This window comes from Armigeres subalbatus, chromosome 2 (assembly GCF_024139115.2).
Source record: "Armigeres subalbatus isolate Guangzhou_Male chromosome 2, GZ_Asu_2, whole genome shotgun sequence".
NCBI lineage: Eukaryota > Metazoa > Arthropoda > Insecta > Diptera > Culicidae > Armigeres > Armigeres subalbatus.
This window is the reverse complement of record NC_085140.1, coordinates 285,907,544-285,927,216: the sequence shown is the minus strand read 5'-3', so window position 1 is coordinate 285,927,216 and position 19,673 is coordinate 285,907,544. Positions and strand designations below refer to the sequence as shown.

At 41.1% G+C, this 19,673-nt stretch overlaps 1 protein-coding gene across 1 annotated transcript; it reads left to right on the top strand.

The window, feature by feature from the left end:
- The first annotated feature begins 2,791 nt into the window (after positions 1–2,791).
- LOC134212344 (larval cuticle protein A2B-like) lies at positions 2,792–3,581 on the top strand. The gene is made up of 2 exons (XM_062690105.1): positions 2,792–2,909; positions 2,978–3,581. The coding sequence occupies exons 1-2, from the start codon at positions 2,898–2,900 to the stop codon at positions 3,467–3,469; spliced, it is 504 nt and encodes a 167-aa protein (XP_062546089.1). The 5' UTR covers positions 2,792–2,897; the 3' UTR covers positions 3,470–3,581.
- The last annotated feature ends 16,092 nt before the right edge of the window (positions 3,582–19,673 follow it).

Sequence of the window (19,673 nt, the reverse complement as noted above, 5' to 3'; positions counted from 1 at the left end):
TATGTAGGTGCGGTGATGCGTAGTTTGTTCCTGTTGATTTGGCTGAATTCAAGCTTCGTAAAACGACGCGTCAAATCTCGTTTTATGCCCAGAAAATCTAGGCTCTTCACTTTATGCCGAAAGTAAACAACCCAAGGCCCAGGCGAAGCCGCATGGTACAATCGTGTGCGCCCTGCATCTTTTGGAGGCCCATTGCCTTCCACAGTCTCTGTCTCCATTCTCACCCCGCAAGGTGGAAGGATGATTTTGCTTATGTTAGCTTAAGACTAATAGCTAATCAGAAAAAAAACTTAAAAAAAACTAATTTTATTTATTCTATCAGTCCCACTCCGAATCAAGCAGATGGGAGAACAATAAAAACGTTTCTACTTATCTGCCCCTGCTGCTGTAGGTAGCAGCAGTAATAATAACCTGCTTCACTGCCGTCGCCAGAAGCAGCTACTTCACTCGCCGACAGCGATCGCCTTGGATCCGTAGGTAGGAATAGCACCACACAATACAGCTCGCACTACCGAACACAATCCGCGATGAGACACAGCACACACGTCTGGCTCGTTCGAACTATCGGCACGGAATGATCTTGGTTATTTGATATGGATTGTTTCTTAAACCTCCGCTTCACAATTGCACAAATGTTATCATAAATTTGAGAAGTTTGATACAAGTGTTCATTTTACCCCCATACATGCCTTGGGATAAATAACTCTTCCTCTAACTATGCAAACCAATAATTTTACTATTTACCCCTGCAACATCTTTGTGAAGGTTGTCCTATTCGCTGCTGTACTAAGAACAGGTTTGAATCAATGTTATTATGAATTTATTAAGAATTAAAGTTTGCGGAAAAATGGTTGAAAATTACATCAGACCCTATTTTTACAGCCTCGTTTGATATTTTGGATAGTAATAGCTATTCGTTCGGTCTCAAAACCAAAATATTAGCTCTGGTACTTTATCTTATTTCGAAGAAAACGTGTGCATGATTAACATACGCCTAAATAGTGTTTTAATATAAATATAGCCTACTGTTCACATTACCACCCCTGTTCATTTTACCACCTCTTCCCCTATTTTTGCTAGCCAAACAACTTTGTAGAAGGTGGTAAAAATGACTGAAACATGGAAAAAAAGTTATGCTCAAAAATGGTTAAGCAAAATTTTTATCTCACTTTTAGGTGGATTAATCATTTTACAGATTTTCACGAAAAAAAAGGCCCTTGTCATATCTAACGTCTTCTCCAAACAAACTTTAGCGAAAAAATCAACAGAAACGATGCTATTAAAAAAGAACACGAAATCGGCAAAAAGCAACACTGTGCATTGTGGCGATGAAATCGTTTAGGTCTGGGGAGCCTTAAATTGCTTTTTTATCTAAATCTAAATTGAATCTTTTAATTGCTTTCATACAGGTCAATTACTATTTCCTTAACAACTAAATGCCAGTCTTTGCTAGATATGTTACCCAATCTATTGCATTTTATACTGCGGTCTCCAGTTAGCCTTGTAGGGCAAAGCCGTAGGAATGCTAATTCGGAGATGTCAAGTTCGAATCTCGGTCATGTCCAGGATGTTTTCATGTGGGAAACATTTTCGACTCCCTAGGCTTTGTTTATCCATTCTATTTGCAACATTCGTCGTCGGAGAGTCTTTGATCCTCCATTCAGATCGAGGAACTACACGCAGCATGAGCCAACTAGTTGGTTCATGAATGATTTCAACAGACTACAGGATGTTATTTCCACAACTATGACAACAGAAGTGATTCGTAATAAGTTAAGATTATATTTAAGAGGACAACTGTATGTGTAACGTTAATTTTGTGTATAATATTTAAGCAGGGTAACGGGCTTACAGCCTATAGTCCAATAAACCAAACCAAAATATTTGCAACACAGGATACATACCTACTTATGCAATGGCAGGCATAGAAAAGCTTTCAATTAATAATTCTTTATTAAATCAAGCCATGTTCAAGCTGATATGTACAGGCATTGAAGAAGCAGAACTGCAACTCGAACGAACGTCAAAATTTTAATACCTAATACATTCGGAAATATTTTTTCGTGGGAAGAAAATTATTAGGCTCTATTATTGGAAAGATTTCACCTGTCGCGTTATAATCTTTACAGATATTTCGACCTCAACTGCAAAGCCGTCTTCAGTTTCTCGTACTTTATTCGACTTCGACGATGAGTCGAGTCAAGTACAAGACACTGACACTTCAAAATCAAATCATACAAAAATCTGATTTTGGCCAAACATTTCTCATATTTCAAGCATACTGTTTACTTACCTAATTCTGGTTCACACAACACATTTTGACCAGACCATCGTACAGAGAAGTTGATACGTCCAAGCGTAAGCGTGATATACCAAAGATAAATACGATTTCAAAAAGAAAACCGAATAGATATTGAAAGCTGTAGCATGCAATCATGCTCGAATTTTTGAAGTTCAACTCTATTTCACTTCGGCGTGGTGAGGTGTGATGGCCAATGCCGATAGGAATGTATCGCATTTTATCATGTGTGTTCTGGTTTGCTTTTTTATGGCCAGTTGACATGAGATTAATTTCAAAGGCTGTCTGGGGTCTACTTTTTGAAAATACGCGGCACATGTTTGCCACAGTGCACATTTATTAGATTTGTTGCACATGCTTGGTTTGTAATTTATGATTAGGAGTGGGCAGTTTCGACAGCGCAAAGGTCACCATTTCTTTGCATAGCAGTTTGCTGGTATGTACATGATTCAATCGAAAATGTTTTTCTGCGATAGAAAAATGTGGTCCATTTGCAAATTTGCTTCTACCAGTATAAATACTATGTTCTTTGATTGAGAAACCATCAGTCGCTTTACACCTATCGAATCTTAACATACCCTCAATTAAATTCTTGGAAATGGCTTTCAAAGTAAGCAGATGCAGAAAACACAAATGTTCTCAATTAGGAATTAATGTTTTCTTTCAATTATCCTGCAGTTCTTGGCCCTCCTTGCTCTGGTGTCTGCCGCCAGTGCCGCTGTTCTACCAGTTGCCATCAAGTCTATTGAATACCAGGATGGTCCAGCTGAGTACCAGTTCGCGTACTCCGTCCATGATGACCACACCGGGGACATCAAAAGCCAACAGGAGGAACGTCACGGCGACAATGTGAAGGGACAGTACACGCTGATCGATGCCGATGGCTATCGCCGAATTGTCGACTATACCGCCGATGAGCACAATGGATTCAACGCCGTGGTACACCGTGAACCACTAGGACAGAAGATTGTCAAGACCGTTGTCCCAGTTGCCAAGGTTGTTGCTCCAATTGCTCAGCACTACGTTGCTCCTGTGGCCAAGATCGCCTATCCCGTTCACAAGGTTGCCCTCCCAGTTGCCAAGGTAGCTGTCCCAATTCAGAAGGCTGCATATTCCAACAACCTGGCCACTGTTAGCTTCTCTGCCCCAAGTCTGAGTTACCAGTATTAGGATTTTTATATCGATTTGTTGATAAGTCTAGAACGATTATACTGTTATGCATAATTATAATCAATTATTTGTTTTAATTACTGAAATACATTGATGACGTGATTTTATTGTATTCAGCTTTTGTTGCCCCCGGTTTTGTCCATTGCCACTGTTTGCTAACATTCGTGCTTACTGCTTAAAATATCACAAAAATATAATGCAGATCAATTGACATGATTAATTAAATATGGATGAATATGGAAGCAATGAGATAGAGATCCTTATATGTATGAGAATGGTACAAAAACCATGAAATATAGAGATCAGGATTTTTTTTTTCTGTTTTAAGGCTATTAGGCTGGAATAAAAATGAATTCCTTCTTTTTAAGAAAATTATTTTGAGCTTTTTAGTGGAATGTCTTCACTTGTCATAAGACGATTTTGTACCTTCCCATTTAATTGCACCATTTTATTGTACCTTGACAGATACGTATTTCGACTTCAACAGTAAGGTTGTCTTTAGTGTCTCGTACTTGACTCCTTTCCTTTTTTTGTCAAGTTGGTCTTTGCATAACGAAGGGGGTGGTAAATAAAAAATAAATGGATAAATTAGGCCGTTACAAATATTTAATAAACTTTTTGTCCTACTGGTCCCCGAAAGGTCAAGGGGGGGGATAATAAAAAATAAATATTAAAATGAAAAAAATAAAAAATAAACACCTCGGATTTGTTAAAGAATGTTTTGAAAATCCTCAAAATTAACCGAATTTTATTTTGTTGCCCCCTCAAAATATTATTTCTTGGCAAAGAAACCTGAGGGGGCGGGGGGTTGGACAAAATAGATTTTAAATATTTGTATCGGCCTTAGTAAAATCTTAAAACTCACCAATTTTTTAAAATAATTTTCTGGGAATGTACAATATTTTATTAATTTTGTCAATCAAATTTCAAATTCCCCTTCACATAATAAAAGAAAGCCACCAAAAACCGAGGGAGCGGTGACAGAAGCAGATAATTATCCCTTATGCGGCAAACAAAAAAACACACGTGGATGGGCGACAGGGTACCCGTGTTCCCATAAATTGATATTCTCATAACTTAAACAATTTTCAACCGATTTGGATAATTTTGACAGTTTTGGAAACAAAAACTCATATGCTTTTTGCCAATTGTCAAGGTTTACAGCTTATATCCATAGTTATACAAGAAATATTTGAAGTAAGGCTTAAGAGTCTACACGCGTAACCAAAGGCCATTCAACCAGTTTCAAATATGCTACACAAGCCCTTTGCGCTTCTTAGAGCTGAAGGTGTTCACAGTATATGCTTCGGGTAATGCAAAAAATCCATAAAGTGAGGTCTTAGTCATCCGAGACATCTCTGGAGTAAAGAATAAAGATCTAGTCGCAAAGACCTATTATCCAAATTCATATACGGTACATGCTCTAGAACGATTGGTTCGACGAAGAGTGCAGACAGATTCTGGAGGAGAAGGACGCAACGCGGGCGGTCGCGCTGCAGCAAGGTACCCGGCAGAACGTGGAACGTTATAGACGGAAGCGGAGACAGTAGACTCGCCTTTTTCAGGAGAAGAAACGCTGCCTGGAAGAAGCGGAGTGCGAGGAGATGGACTAGCTGTGCCATTCTCAAGAAACACGCAAGTTCTACCAGAAGCTCAACGCATCCCGCAAAGGCTTCGTGCCGCGAGCCGAAATGTGCCGGGATAATGATGGGAGCATCTTGACGGACGAACGTGTGGTGATCGAAAGGTGGAAGCAGCACTACGAGGAACATTTGAATGGCGCTGAAAGTACAGGCAGTGAAAGTCAAGGCAGCGGAGGAGATGACTACGTCAGTTCAGCGGACGATGGAAGCCAACCAGCCCCCACCTTGAGGGAAGTTAAGGATGCCATCCAACAGCTAAAGACCAATAAATCAGCTGGTAAGGATGGTATCGGAGCTGAGCTCATCAAGACGGGCCCGGAAAAGCTAGCCACTTGCTTGCACAAATTGATAATCAGAATCTGGGAAAATGAACAGCTACCGGAGGAGTGGAAGGAAGGGATTATATGCCACATCTACAAGAAAGGCGACAAGCTGGAGTGTGAGAACTTTCGAGCGATCACCATCCTTAATGCCGCCTACAAAGTGATATCCCAGATCACCTTCCGTCGTCACCATTAGTGAATGAGTTCGTGGGAAGTTATCAAGCCGGCTTCGTTGACGGCCGCTCGACAACGGACCAGATCTTTACTGTACGGCAAATCCTTCAAAAATGCCGTGAATATCAGGTCCCAACGCATCACCTGTTCGTTGATTTCAAGGCGACATACGACAGTATAGACCACGTAGAGCTATGGAAAATTATGGACGACATCAGCTTCCCTGGGAAGCTTACCATACTGATCAAAGCAACGGTGGATGGTGTGCAAAACTGTGTGAAGATTTCGGGCGAACACTCCAGTTCGTTCGAATCGCGCCGGGGACTAAGACAAGGTGCTGGACTTTCGTGCCTGTTGTTCAACATTGCGCTAGAAGGTGTCATGCGGAGAGCCGGGTGTAACAGCCGGGGTACGATTTTCAACAGATCCAGTCAATTCATTTGTTTCGCGGATGACATTGTCGGCCGAACATTTGCAAAGGTGGCAGAACTGTACACCCGCCTGAAACGTGAAGCAACCAAAGTTGGACTGGTGGTGAATGCGTCAAAGACAAAGTACATGCTTGTGGGCGGAACCGAGCGCGACAGGGCCCGCCTGGGAAGCAGTGTTACGATAGACGGGGATACCTTCGAGGTGGTCGAGGAATTCGTCTACCTCGGATCCTTGCTAACGGCTGACAACAACGTTAGTCGTGAAATACGAAAGCGCATCATCTGTGGAAGTCGGGCCTACTACGGGCTCCAGAAGAAACTGCGGTCGAAAAAGATTCGCCACCGCACCAAATGTGTCATGTACAAGACGTTAATAAGACCGATAGTCCTCTACGGACATGAAACATGGACAATGCTCGAGGAGGACTTGCAAGCACTCGGAGTATTCGAGAGACGGGTGCTTAGGACCATCTTTGGCGGTGTGCAAGAAGACGGTGTGTGGCGGCGAAGAATGAACCACGAGCTCGCCCAGCTCTACGGCGAACCCAGTATCCAGAAGGTAGCTAAAGCCGGAAGGGTACGATGGGCAGGGCATGTTGCAAGAATGCCAGACAGCAACCCTGCAAAAATGGTGTTCGCTTCCGATCCGGCAGGGACGAGACGACGTGGAGCGCAGCGAGTGAGATGGGCAGACCAGGTGCAGAACGACTTGGCGAGCGTGGGGCGTATTCGAGGATGGAGAGATGCGGCCTCGAACCGTGTATTGTGGCGTCAAATTGTTGATTCAGTGTTATCTGTTTAGATGTATACTAAATAAATGAAATGAATGACATGCTCTTTGTGGTACTTAGCACAGAATGCGTTCACAGTATATGTTCCGAGTCATCCAAGAAATCTCTGGAGAAAGGCGTTAAGGTCGACACACATAACCATGGGTCTATGGACTTGTCTCAAAAATGGTGCATGCTGTATGTGCTCCTTGAAATCAAATGTGATCACTACATATGTTCTGCGCTATCGAAGAATTCTCTCGGATAACTCCTCAGTCCTACAAGAAATCCCTGGAGCAAGGCTATAGGATCTACACGCGTAACCGAAGGTCTGTCAATTGGTTTCAAAAGTGGTACATGCTGGTACATGTCCTTTGAAAATAATACGGTCACAACATATGTACTGCAAAACCTCTTTTTGCGCCCAAAACGGGGAAGTTCGTGGGTGATCTGCAGATCATTCCTGTATAGAGTTCATTGACTACCTAGTACCATGGCAAAAAAAACTACTTGGAATGCATACATTTACTCAGATGAGGTTGCACAACTTGTTATTTTTTCAATTATTGGCTCCATCACGGAGGTTGTTTAGCAGGTCTTGACTCTATGAAGTTCGTTGGCTTCATGGAAACAATGGCAACAATAAGAACTACTCATGCAATCATATAGCAAGAAGCGGTAACACAACTTGCCTATTCATCAACGACTGCCTCAACTATAAATGTTGATCTGCAGACCTTGACTTTACGGAGTTCGTAGACTACTTCGACAATAAAAAGCACTTCTCATGACAATAAAAAGCACTACATGAAATGCGAACATATGCAGTATAGACCCGATTTTGTCTATCCCTGATTTTGCCTACCCCCGATTTTATCACGTTTTCGACCCAATTTGCCGCAAACAACAATGATTTTCATGAAATAACTTTCACTGCCTGTAGCTTATTATGAATCATTTATGAGTCATGTCAAGAAGTTTGCAAATCTCTTCGACTATAAATTACGGATTCCATTCACGTATTTTGCCTTTCCAAAGCATAAACTGATTCATATTTGCAGAAACAAATAAATTTGAAATAAAAACTGTTCCGATTTTGTCACATTTTCTACTTCATCATTCCAAAATTCACTAAGGGGTGTTAAAATCAGGATATTACTGTACCAAGAAGAGTTCACACAAAGTGTGTAATGTTCAATAACTGCCCTCATTACGGAGCTAACGACAACGAAAATAACTACTTAAAATACAAACATATTCCAAGAAGGGGTCTCACAGCTTGTTTATTTTCAAATAACTGCCTCCATTAAGGAGTTTGATCCACCAACCTTGACTCTATGGAGTTCATAGACTACCTGGAGCCCAAGACAACAGCAAGAACTACTTGGAATACAAACACATACAAAGATGGGGTCACAAAACTTGTTTATTCATCGAGAACTGCCTCCATTACGGAGATTGATCCACAGACCTTCGGTGGGGTTTGATCCCACGAAACCAGTACACTAGACAGGTGCTGTCCCTACTAAGCTACGAAGGACCTCCGTTATCCTCCGCAGCTTGGCGGGTACTGATGAAACCAAATTCCCAGCACCGGGCATGTAGCCGAACTCTCGCAATACATTCTCAGAACTAACTTTCTTATATGTATTTTTGTACAATGTCAACCAAGTATTATCTGGCTCTTACACACTTGCTTCATCAGCAACGGCGCTCGATGAAGTAGGGTTGTGTGAGATTGTGCCAGTTGGTCGTCAGAGTTAACTCGGCCACATAAGCGAAGAGAGATCGCCACTCGAGTTCAGTACATTCAAAGTTAATTGCCTACACGCTTAAAATCAATAACACAGAGATGTGTTTGCATCACACAAAACGGACCTAATGCGGAACATCCCCTAGATGAGCGATAGTTACACAGCCACAAAAATAGCTCGTGTGGTTTTATTGAAGCTTGGATTTCAATATTTTCAACAGTATTTGGTTCCTCATGAAACAAGGAATCTGTACAAACGTTTACATGTTGAAAAGGACCGTTATCACGACCGTACGAGGCATTTTTGTGCCTGTGTAACTGTCGCTCATCTAAGGGATGTTCCACATTAGGTCCATTTTGTGTGATGCAAACACATCTCTGTGTTATTGATTTTAAGCGTGTATGTTCCGGGTATTAAGCCACCCGGAGAGGAAATTAAGGTCTGAGGGAAGGGTTTTCCGTTAAAAAAAGCACGTGGTAGCACTCTCTGAGAGAGAAAATTGCCCAATTCAGCCCGCCAGAATGATGCTGTCAGTGTCGCCAAAATTATTTCATCATTATGCAGTTTACAATTGCTTGAGAATTTGCCGTAAACGGAGAACAAAGGAATTGGCAACAATGGGGAAGAAATTTATCACTCATGCAGTGGTTCGGCGAGAGAACAGCAGCAGCGCCGACCAATCACGCAAAGAGGAAATCAAAATAAACAAACTCCAGCTGGTTTTGGAAAATGAAAACATGAGTCGTTTCTAGAACAACATTAGAAAATATCGTAGGAGGATTTCTGAACAAGGTTTCCACACAAGCTTTGAAAAGTATTTGGGTGATAACAGTGGTGCTGGTGTAAGTAAGACCATTGGCGTAACTACAGGGGGGCTAGGGGGGGCTATAGCCCCACCTAGGATTTGGCTAGCCCCCCCTAGAAAATTTGTTACTTTGTATAAGTATTGCACATATCTAGTCCACTGATTATATACGGGGGTAAATGCAGAGAAAGGATTGTCTTCATTATCCAATCCCTCTCTTCGAAACAATACAGCAAGTTGAATCTATTCGCTCAAGTTTTTGAACTTCGAGCTCACGACAAAATCTGGACCTCTCAAAACACGTTATAACTTATGAAATACCAAAGGAAACATCTCATCATCAAATGAATTAAAAAATATATTATTTATTAGTATTACAAGTACTTAATGAATAATGAACAATTCCTTGAGATTTTCAAGTTTTTCCAGGTTTTGTGAGTAATTGTTATCTAAATCGAGCATATGATCGTAACCTTCCTAACTAATACCAATCCCAAAAGCTGCAGCGCATTTTAATTATCACTGTAGGCTTCTTGGGAAAGGTTCGGTAAAATTCTTAGATTTCAAGTAGAGGTAACTAAAAGTTGTATAAGAAAGAACTTTGTATTCTTTCGGATGGATTTTAGAAACTCCGCATACTATTTAATTCTCTAAACTTCTATTGTCGCTGCAGCAATGAAACCAGTCAAAATGTCTCAGTAGGCGTGAAACAGACCTACTGAGAGAAAAGATGTGTTAAATGTTCCTATGTGTAAATAAATGCTCCTATAAGAAAAAATATTTTAAGCTTTTTTAGTGGAATGTATTCAACCGTCTAAGACGAGTTAAGTAACCTCCATTTAATTCCACCAATTATCTTTGCAGATACGTATTTCGACCACAACTGTGTGGTCGTCTTCAGTGTCTTGTACTTGACTCGACTTGACTCGGCAAGTCGAGTCAAGTAGAAGACACTTGACTTGGCAAGTCGAGTCAAGTAGAAGACACTGAAGACGACCACACAGTTGTGGTCGAAATACGTATCTGCAAAGATATCGAAATAATTGGTGAAATTAAATGGAAGTTACTTAACTCGTCTTAGACGGTTGCGCCTATAAGTTAATTTGTTGCAATTTTTTTAACTAAATTTAAAATTAACGACCAATTGTATTGGGATGTAAAACTGATTTTTTCAAATAATCCTAGAAGTTATTTTAACAGAAAAGAGAGGTTTGTTTGTTGTGGTCAGATCGCCGTTTGAAAGCTCATAGGAATTGTCAGGCCACTGAATTGAAAGCTGGTGCAATGAGTTTAACCAAATAATTTATCCAATATTTAATTTATAATGTATTCTAGGTTCGAAGCAAATCAAAAAATTCTTTTAGAATCAGGATCGTGCTTCACATTCTATTTACGGCGAGCGCAACACCTATGGTTTTCTGAACCTATGAAGAATTTTGGGAATCTTACGAGATTTCTATATTTTTGTAACAGGGCTGAGCGTAGATGAACATCATTTGAAATATTTAAGTCGTTCATTGATATCTGGTAGACCAACAATATACATCAGTTGAATCGAGCAAAAATGGTAAACTTTCTGTGTTATGAGTGTTAAAATAGAAAAGTTTAAAAAAAAGTTAGCCCCCCCTAGAATTTTTCATTAGTTACGCCAATGCAGTAAGACAAATAAGACAAATAAGGCAAATAAGACAAATAAGACAAATAAGACAAATAAGACAAATAAGACAAATAAGACAAATAAGACAAATAAGACAAATAAGACAAATAAGACAAATAAGACAAATAAGACAAATAAGACAAATAAGACAAATAAGACAAATAAGACAAATAAGACAAATAAGACAAATAAGACAATAAGACAAATAAGACAAATAAGACAAATAAGACAAATAAGACAAATAAGACAAATAAGACAAATAAGACAAATAAGACAAATAAGACAAATAAGACAAATAAGACAAATAAGACAAATAAAGACAAATAAGGCAAATAAGACAAATAAGACAAATAAGACAAATAAAGACAAATAAGACAAATAAGACAAAAAAAACAAATAAAGCAAATAAGACAAATAGAACAAATAAAAAAAAAACAAGACAAATAAGACAAATAAGACAAATAAGACAAATAAGACAAATAAGACAAATAAGACAAATAAGACAAATAAGACAAATAAGACAAACAAGACAAACAAGACAAACAAGACAAACAAGACAAATAAGACAAATAAGACAAATAAGACAAATAAGACAAATAAGACAAATAAGACAAATAAGACAAATAAGACAAATAAGACAAATAAGACAAATAAGACAAATAAGACAAATACGACAAACAAGACAAATAAGACAACTAAGACAACAAAGACAAATAAGACAAACCCGACAAATAAGCCAAATAAGACAAATAAGACAAATAAGACAAATAAGACAAATAAGACAAATAAGACAAATAAGACAAATAAGACAAATAAGACAAATAAGACAACAAGACAAATAAAGACAAATAAGACAAATAAGACAAATAAGACAAATAAGACAAATAAGACAAATGAGACAAATAAGACAAATAAGACAAATAAGACAAATAAGACAAATAAGACAAATAAGACAAATAAGACAAATAAGACAAATAAGACAAACAAGACAAATAAGACAAATAAAACAAATAAGACAAATAAGACAAATAAGACAAATAAGACAAATAAGACAAATAAGACAAATAAGACAAATAAGACAAATAAGACAAATAAGACAAATAAGACAAATAAGACAAATAAGACAAATAAGACAAATAAGACAAATAAGACATATAAGACAAATAAGACAAATAAGACAAATAAGACAAATAAGACAAATAAGACAAATAAGACAAATAAGACAAATAAGACAAATAAGACAAATAAATTTCTCCGGAGGAATTCCCGAAGGAACTTCCGGAGGAATTCCCGAAGGAAATTCCGGAGGAATTCCCGAAGGAACTTCCGCAGGAATTCCCGAAGGAACTTCCGCAGGAATTCCCGAAGGAACTTCCGCAGGAATTCCCGAAGGAACTTCCGGAGGCATTCCCGATGGAACTTCCGGGGGCATTCCCGAAAGAACTTCCGGAGGAATTCCCGAAGGAACTTCCAGAGGAATTCCCAAAGGAACTTTCGGAGGAATTCCCGAAGGAACTTCCGGAGGAATTCCCGAAGGAACTTCCGGAGGAATTCCCGAAGGAACTTCCGGAGGAATTCCCGAAGGAACTTCCGGAGGAATTCCCGAAGGAACTTCCGGAGGAATTCCCGAAGGAACTTCCGGAGGAATTCCAAAGGAACTTCCGGAGGAATTCTGAAGGAACTTCCGGAGGAATTCAGAAGGAACTTCCGGAGGAATTCGAAGGAACTTCGGAGGAATTCCAGAAGGAACTTCGGAGGAATTCGAAGGAACTTCGGAGGAATTCGAAGGAACTTCCGGAGGAATTCCCGAAGGAACTTCCGGAGGAATTCTGAAGGAACTTCGGAGGAATTCGAAGGAACTTCCGGAGGAATTCCGAAGGAACTTCCGGAGGATTTCATGAAGGAACTTCCGAAGGAATTCCCGAAGGAACTTCCGGAGGAATTCCCGAAGGAACTTCCGGAGGAATTCCCGAAGGAACTTCCGGAGGAATTCCCGAAGGAACTTCCGAAGGAATTTCCGAAGGAACTTCCGAAGGAACTTCCGGAGGAATTCCCGAAGGAACTTCCGGAGTAATTCCCGAAGGAACTTCCGGAGGAATTCCCGAAGGAACTTCCGGAGGAATTCCCGAAGGAACTTCCGGAGGAATTCCCGAAGGAACTTCCGGAGGAATTCCCGAAGGAACTTCCGGAGGAATTCCTGAAGGAACTTCCGGAGGAATTCCCGAAGGAACTTCCGGAGGAATTCCCGCAGGAACTTCCGGAGGAATTCCCGAAGGAACTTTCGGAGGAATTCCCGAAGGAACTTCCGGAGAAAATATCATAGGAACTTCCGGAGGACTTCGCGAAGGAACATCCGGAGGAATTCCCGAAGGAGCTTCCGGAGGAATTCCCGAAGGAACTTCCGGAGGAATTCCTGAAGGAACTTCCGGAGGAATTCCTGAAGGAACTTCCGGAGGAATTCCCGAAGGAACTTCCGGATGAATTTCCGAAGGAACTTCCGGAGGAATTCCCGAAGGATCTTCCGGAGGATTTCCCGAAGGAACTTCCGGGGGAACTCCCGAAGGAACTTCCGGAGGAATTCCTGAAAGAACTTCCGGAGGAATTCCCGAACGAACTTCCGGAGGAATTCACGAAGGAACTTCCGGAGGAATTCCTGAAAGAACTTCCGGAGGAATTCCCGAACGAACTTCCGGAGGAATTCACGAAGGAACTTCCGGAGGAATTCAAGCAGGAACTTCCGGAGGAATTCCCGAAGGAACTTCCGGAAAAATTCTCATAGGAACTTTCGGAGAAATTCCCGCAGGAACTTCTGGAGGAATTCCCGAAGGAACTTCCGGAGAAATTCTCATAGGAACTTCCGGAGGAATTCGCGAAGGAACATCCGGAGGAATTCCCGAAGGAACTTCCGGAGGAATTCCCGAAGGAACTTCCGGATGAATTTCCGAAGGAACTTCCGGAAAAATTCCCGAAGGAACTTCCGGAGGAATTCCCGAAGGAACTTCCGGAGGAATTCCCGAAGAAACTTCCGGAGTAATTCCCGAAGGAACTTCCGGAGGAATTCCCGAAAGAACTTCCAGAGGAATTCCCGAAGGAACTTCCGGAAGAATTCCCGAAGGATCTTCCGAAAGAATTCCCGAAGGAACTTCCGGGGGAACTCCCGAAGGAACTTTCGGAGGAATTCCCGAAGGAACTTCCGGAGGAATTCTCATAGGAACTTCCGGAGGAATTCCCGAAGGAACTTCCGGAGGAATTCCCGAAGGAACTTCCGGAGGAATACCCGAAGGAACTTCCGGAGGAATTCCCGAAGGAACTTCCGGAGGAATTCTCATAGGAACTTCCGGAGGAATTCCCGAAGGAACTTCCGGAGGAATTCCCGAAGGAACTTCCGGAGGAATTCGCGAAGGAACTTCCGGAGGAATCCCCGAAGGAACTTCCGGAGGAATTCCCGAAGGAACTTCCGGAAGAATTTCCGAAGGAACTTCCGGAGGAATTCACAAAGGAACTTCCGGAAGAATTCCCGAATGAACTTCCGGAGGAACTCCCGAAGGCACTTCCGGAGGAATTCCCATAGGAACCCCTGAAGGAACTACCGAAGTAACTCCTGGAAGAACTTCCGAAGGAATTCCTGGATGAACTTCCGAATGAAGTCCTGGAAAATCTTCCGGGTAATTCCTTGAGGAACTTCCGAAGGAATTCCTGGAGGAACTTTCGAAGGAATTCCTGGAGGAACTTCCGAAGGAATTTCTGGAGGAAATTCCGAAAAAAATCCTGGAACAACTTCCGAAGAAATTCCTGGAGGAACTTCCGAAGGAACTCTTGTCGGATTTTTCGAAGGAATTCCTGACGGAACTTCCGAAGAAATTCCTGGAGGAACTTTCGAAGGAATTCCAGGAGGAACTCCCGAAGGAATTCCTGAAGGATCTTCCGAAGGAATTCCTGGAGGAACATCCGAAGGAATTTCTGGAGAGGATTTCTAGAGGAAATTCCGGAGGAATTCCTAGAGGTTCTTCCGGAAGAATTCCTGGAGAAACTTCCGAAGGAATTTCTGGAGAAACTTCCGAAGGAATTCCTGGAGAAACTTTCGAAGGAATTACTGGAGAAACTTCCGAAGGAATTCCTGGAGAAACTTCCGAGGGAATTCCTGGAGAAACTTCCGAAGGAATTCCTGGAGAAACTTCCGAAAGAATTTCTGGAGGATCTTCCGAAAGAATTCCTGGATAAATTTGGGAGAAATTCCTGGAGAAACTTCCGAAGAAATTCCTGGAAGAACTTCCGAAGGAATTCCTGGAGAAACTTCCGAAAGAATTTCTGGAGGAACTTCCGAAGGAATTCCAGAAGGAACTTCCGGAGGAATTACTGGAGGAACTTCCGGAGGAATTCCAGGAGGAACTTCCGGAGGAATTACTGGAGTAACTTCTGGAGTAATTCCTGGAGAAACTTCCGAAGGAACTCCTGGAGGAACTTCCAGAGGAATTTTTGTAGAAACTTCCGGAGGAATTCCAGGAGGATTTACTGTAGGAACTTCCGGAGGAATTACTGGAGCAACTTCCGGAGTAATTCCTGAAGGAACTTCAGAAGAAATTCCTGGAGGAACTTCTGGAGGATTTCCTAGAGGAGCTTCTGGAGGATTTCCTGGAGGAATTTACGGAGGAACTTCCGGAGGAATTCCCGGAGGTACTTCCGGAGGAACTTCTGGAGGAATACCTGGAGGGACTTCCGTAGGAATTTGTCTTGATTATCTTATTTGTACTGTTTGTCTTAGTTGCTTTATTTGTCTCTTTTATTTTGCTTATTTGTTCTATTTGTCTTATTTGTTTTTTTTTATTTTCGATTATTTATCTCATCAAATTCCAATATTTGATTTCAATTTATATATTTGGTATCCTCGTGTTCCCAAATAGGAATACGCTTTTTTCTAGTGTCACGCTAGATACAAAGTTGACGGACTTTCTACCGCTCTCATCGCTCCTTCCCTGCCGTGCGCCATACACGCTTAAAATCAATAACACAGAGATGTGTTTGCATCACACAAAATGGACCTAATGTGGAACATCCCTTAGATGAGCGACAGTTACACAGGCACAAAAATGCCTCGTACGGTCGTGATAACGGTCCTTTTCAACATGTAAACGTTTGTACAGATTCCTTGTTTCATGAGGAACCAAATACTGTTGAAAATATTGAAATCCAAGCTTCAATAAAACCACACGAGCTATTTTTGTGGCTGTGTAACTATCGCTCATCTAGGGGATGTTCCGCATTAGGTCCGTTTTGTGTGATGCAAACACATCTCTGTGTTATTGATTTTAAGCGTGTAAGAAAATGTGCTGTTGGCTGCTTTCCCGAAATGGTAACTATTGTATGGAATTAAAAAAACTTGGTTGAAGTAAAAAGAGCTTCCTGCAAAATTTATTGCGGTGACATATACTTTTTATTACATCAAAATGATCGTTGGAAAAATTCAAAACTTTTGTCAGTTGGGTTTTGCGAAATTCGGTTCCTTTGTGCCTCAAATCATCGGAGAGAGGTACTGAGAAGCGAAAATTTCAGTTGTACAATAGCTCAGTATTGAGACATTCATTCAAATTTGGGAAATAGTAGGTTCATGAAATTTTGTAGGAACATTCCTTGATAAATTTAAAAGAGATTGTCAGTTGGGATAAGCGAAATTCGTTCCCAATTCCGAGTTATAGACATTTTAGTACAAAAATAGCGCTCTACCGCGAGAGAGCTTCCCTCAGACCTTAATTACTATGTCTGAAACTCGATTATGCATATGCACAACATGTGATAGATCAAGTTCGGAAAAGGTATTGGAGGAAAACCGTAACCTTCCATCCCTCCCAGTTGTTCTGCAATAACTACATCCGTTACAGAGCTTGATCCATAACCCTTGACTCTAAGGAGTTCGTAGACTGCCTGGAGCCCACGACAACAAAAAGAACTACTTGGAATGCAAACATATACCAAGAAGGGGTCACGCAACTTGTTTATTAATCGATAACTGCCTTCATTACGGAGACTGATCCGAAGACCTTGACTGTATGGAGTTCGTAGACTACCTGGAACTCACGACAACAACAAGAACTACATGAAAAACAAACATGTACCAAGAAGGGGTCACACAACTTGTTTATTCTTCAATAACTGCCTCCATTACGGAGGTTGATCCACAGACCTTGAATCTATGGAGTTCGTAGACTACCTGGAGCCCACGACAACAACAAGAACTACATGGAATGCAAACATGTTTTAAGAAGAGGTTATTGTATGAGATTGATTGGATGACCCGGAACATATACTGTGAAAGCATTATATGCTAAGCACCATAAAGAGCATGCACCGTTTTTGAATTTGCACGATAGACCTTTGGTTACGCTAGAAGACAATAAGATCTTAATCCAGGGATTTTTTGGATGACTGAGGCCTTACTTCAGAGGCTTTTGGAGACCCAGAATATATACTGTGAACACCGACTATTCTAAAAAGCACAATGAGCATGTAATATATTTGAAACTGGTTGATAGTCCTTTGGTTGCGCGTGTAGACTCTTAAGCCTTACTTCAAAGATTTCGTGTATAACCATAGACAAAAGCTGTAAACCTTGACAATGGGCAAAAATATATGAGTTTCTGTTTCCAAAACTGTCAAAATTATCTAAATCGGTTGAAAATTGTAAAAGTTATCTTCTTCTTCTTCTTATTGGCATTACATCCCACACTGGGACAGAGCCGCCTCGCAGCTTAGTGTTCATTAAGCACTTCCACAGTTATTAACTGTGAGGTTTCTAAGCCAGGTTACCATTTTTGCATTCGTATATCATAAAGCTAGCACGATGATACTTTTATGCCCAGGGAAGTCGAGACAATTTCCAATTCGAAAATTGCCTAGACCGGCACTGGGAATCGAACCCAGTCACCCTCAACATGGTCTTGCTTTGTAGCAGCGCGTCTTACCGCACGGCCAAGGACGGCCCCAAAGTTATGAAAATATCAATTTATGGGAACACGGGTACCCTGTCGGCCATCCACGTGGTAAAAAAAATCAGAAGCCCATCCCCACGTCCCTCCTCCCTGTATTAACGTGATTTTCTCACAGATGTTACATTTTATGAAGTTCTTAGATGTCACCGAGTTTCAGCTTTCAGCTCTAAAAAGACATTGAAATATCACCACTTGAAGTTTAAAAACGGAACACGGGTACCCTTTCGGCCGCATAAGGGTTATATTTGTTATTAGGCCGGAACAAAAATGATTTATTATATACTTTTTCTGCACCACCTCTCTCCCTCTAGATTTATTTTGTGGTTATTTTTTGACGTTGGCTAACGTCTTTCTTACTCGATGGTACTGGGAGTCAAGAAAGACCGTCAAGAAATTATGTGAAATTTCGAACGTTGATATATTGATATTGATATTGATATTATGGCACGTAACTTTGAGAAGAAGGAGGAAGGAGGAATATCAGACTGAAAAGCGAAGCTAAACTGATTGGACTAGTCATCAACACGTCGAAGACAAAGTAAATGATAGGTAGAGAATTTGTGTACTTGGGCTCACTGTTGACTGCCGAATATTATATGTACCAGCAGAAAATTCGGAGACGCATAGTGGCTGGAGTTTTGAAAGGAAAGTGTTGCGTACCATCTATTATGGTGGAGTGCAAGTGCAAATGGCGGAAGGTACAAGGAGGAGGCGAATGAACCAGCTGCTGGAAGAACCATCCATCGTTCACACCGCGAAAGTCGGACGACAGTTCCACGAAGCAAGTTTTCAATCGCTGCAGCTGGTCCCTTTTCGTCGCTGAGGTCTAAGCCGATTGTTCCGGTCCATATTCTCTCGCTTATTCGTTGCAATTTTTTAAAGCTGGCTTGCAGGGCCTGACACCAACCCCCTAAATTTGCGAAGGACCATTCCGCCTAAATTTTGGTGGACCATGGTGCACAATTCTGTTTAGAGTCTCTCGCTGGCACTCGGACGATGATCAACCACCCCTAATATGGGCAACAGACGCTGTTGTGAGTCGTTCCAAACATGGAGAACAGACGTTCCCATAACCATTATCATAGTACTTAGGGGAACGGTTCGGTACTTCATCCCATAGCTCCCATTTCCATCCCATCAAAAACAAAGCAACGAAAAAGAATTTGATTTGTTTTTTTATTTTTGTGATTTTTTTTCAGCAGTGAGCACGCATGTTAGCAAAGCGACAAGATTGGTGCTGTATTTCTCTGTTTTGCGATGAGATGAATATATCACAGAGAAACAGACGTCTCACTCAACACATGTTCCATCGTTTACCTTTTTAACGGTGGATTCAATTTTTTGTAGGTGGTCAATCGGCCACTGATGGCGCTTCCATCGATTTTGCTTGTGTTTGACGTTTACGCACTACCGCCACCTGGTTGCCGCTTGTCCAAACAAAGTGAATTTAGAATTGGGCGATAATGATTCCGTGACGATGATTTTGGTTGCATTTTGTTCTAAGTGAGACGTCTGTTTCTCTGTGAATATATGTTCAGTTAGATGGGAAATGGAACAGTTCCCCTATGATGTATTATCAGCTTCGAGTAAGTTTGCAAAATGTTTTGAGGGCTTTGGGCTGTTTATTTTCAGGATGCAGATTCTGCAATCGCTTCTTAGTTCAT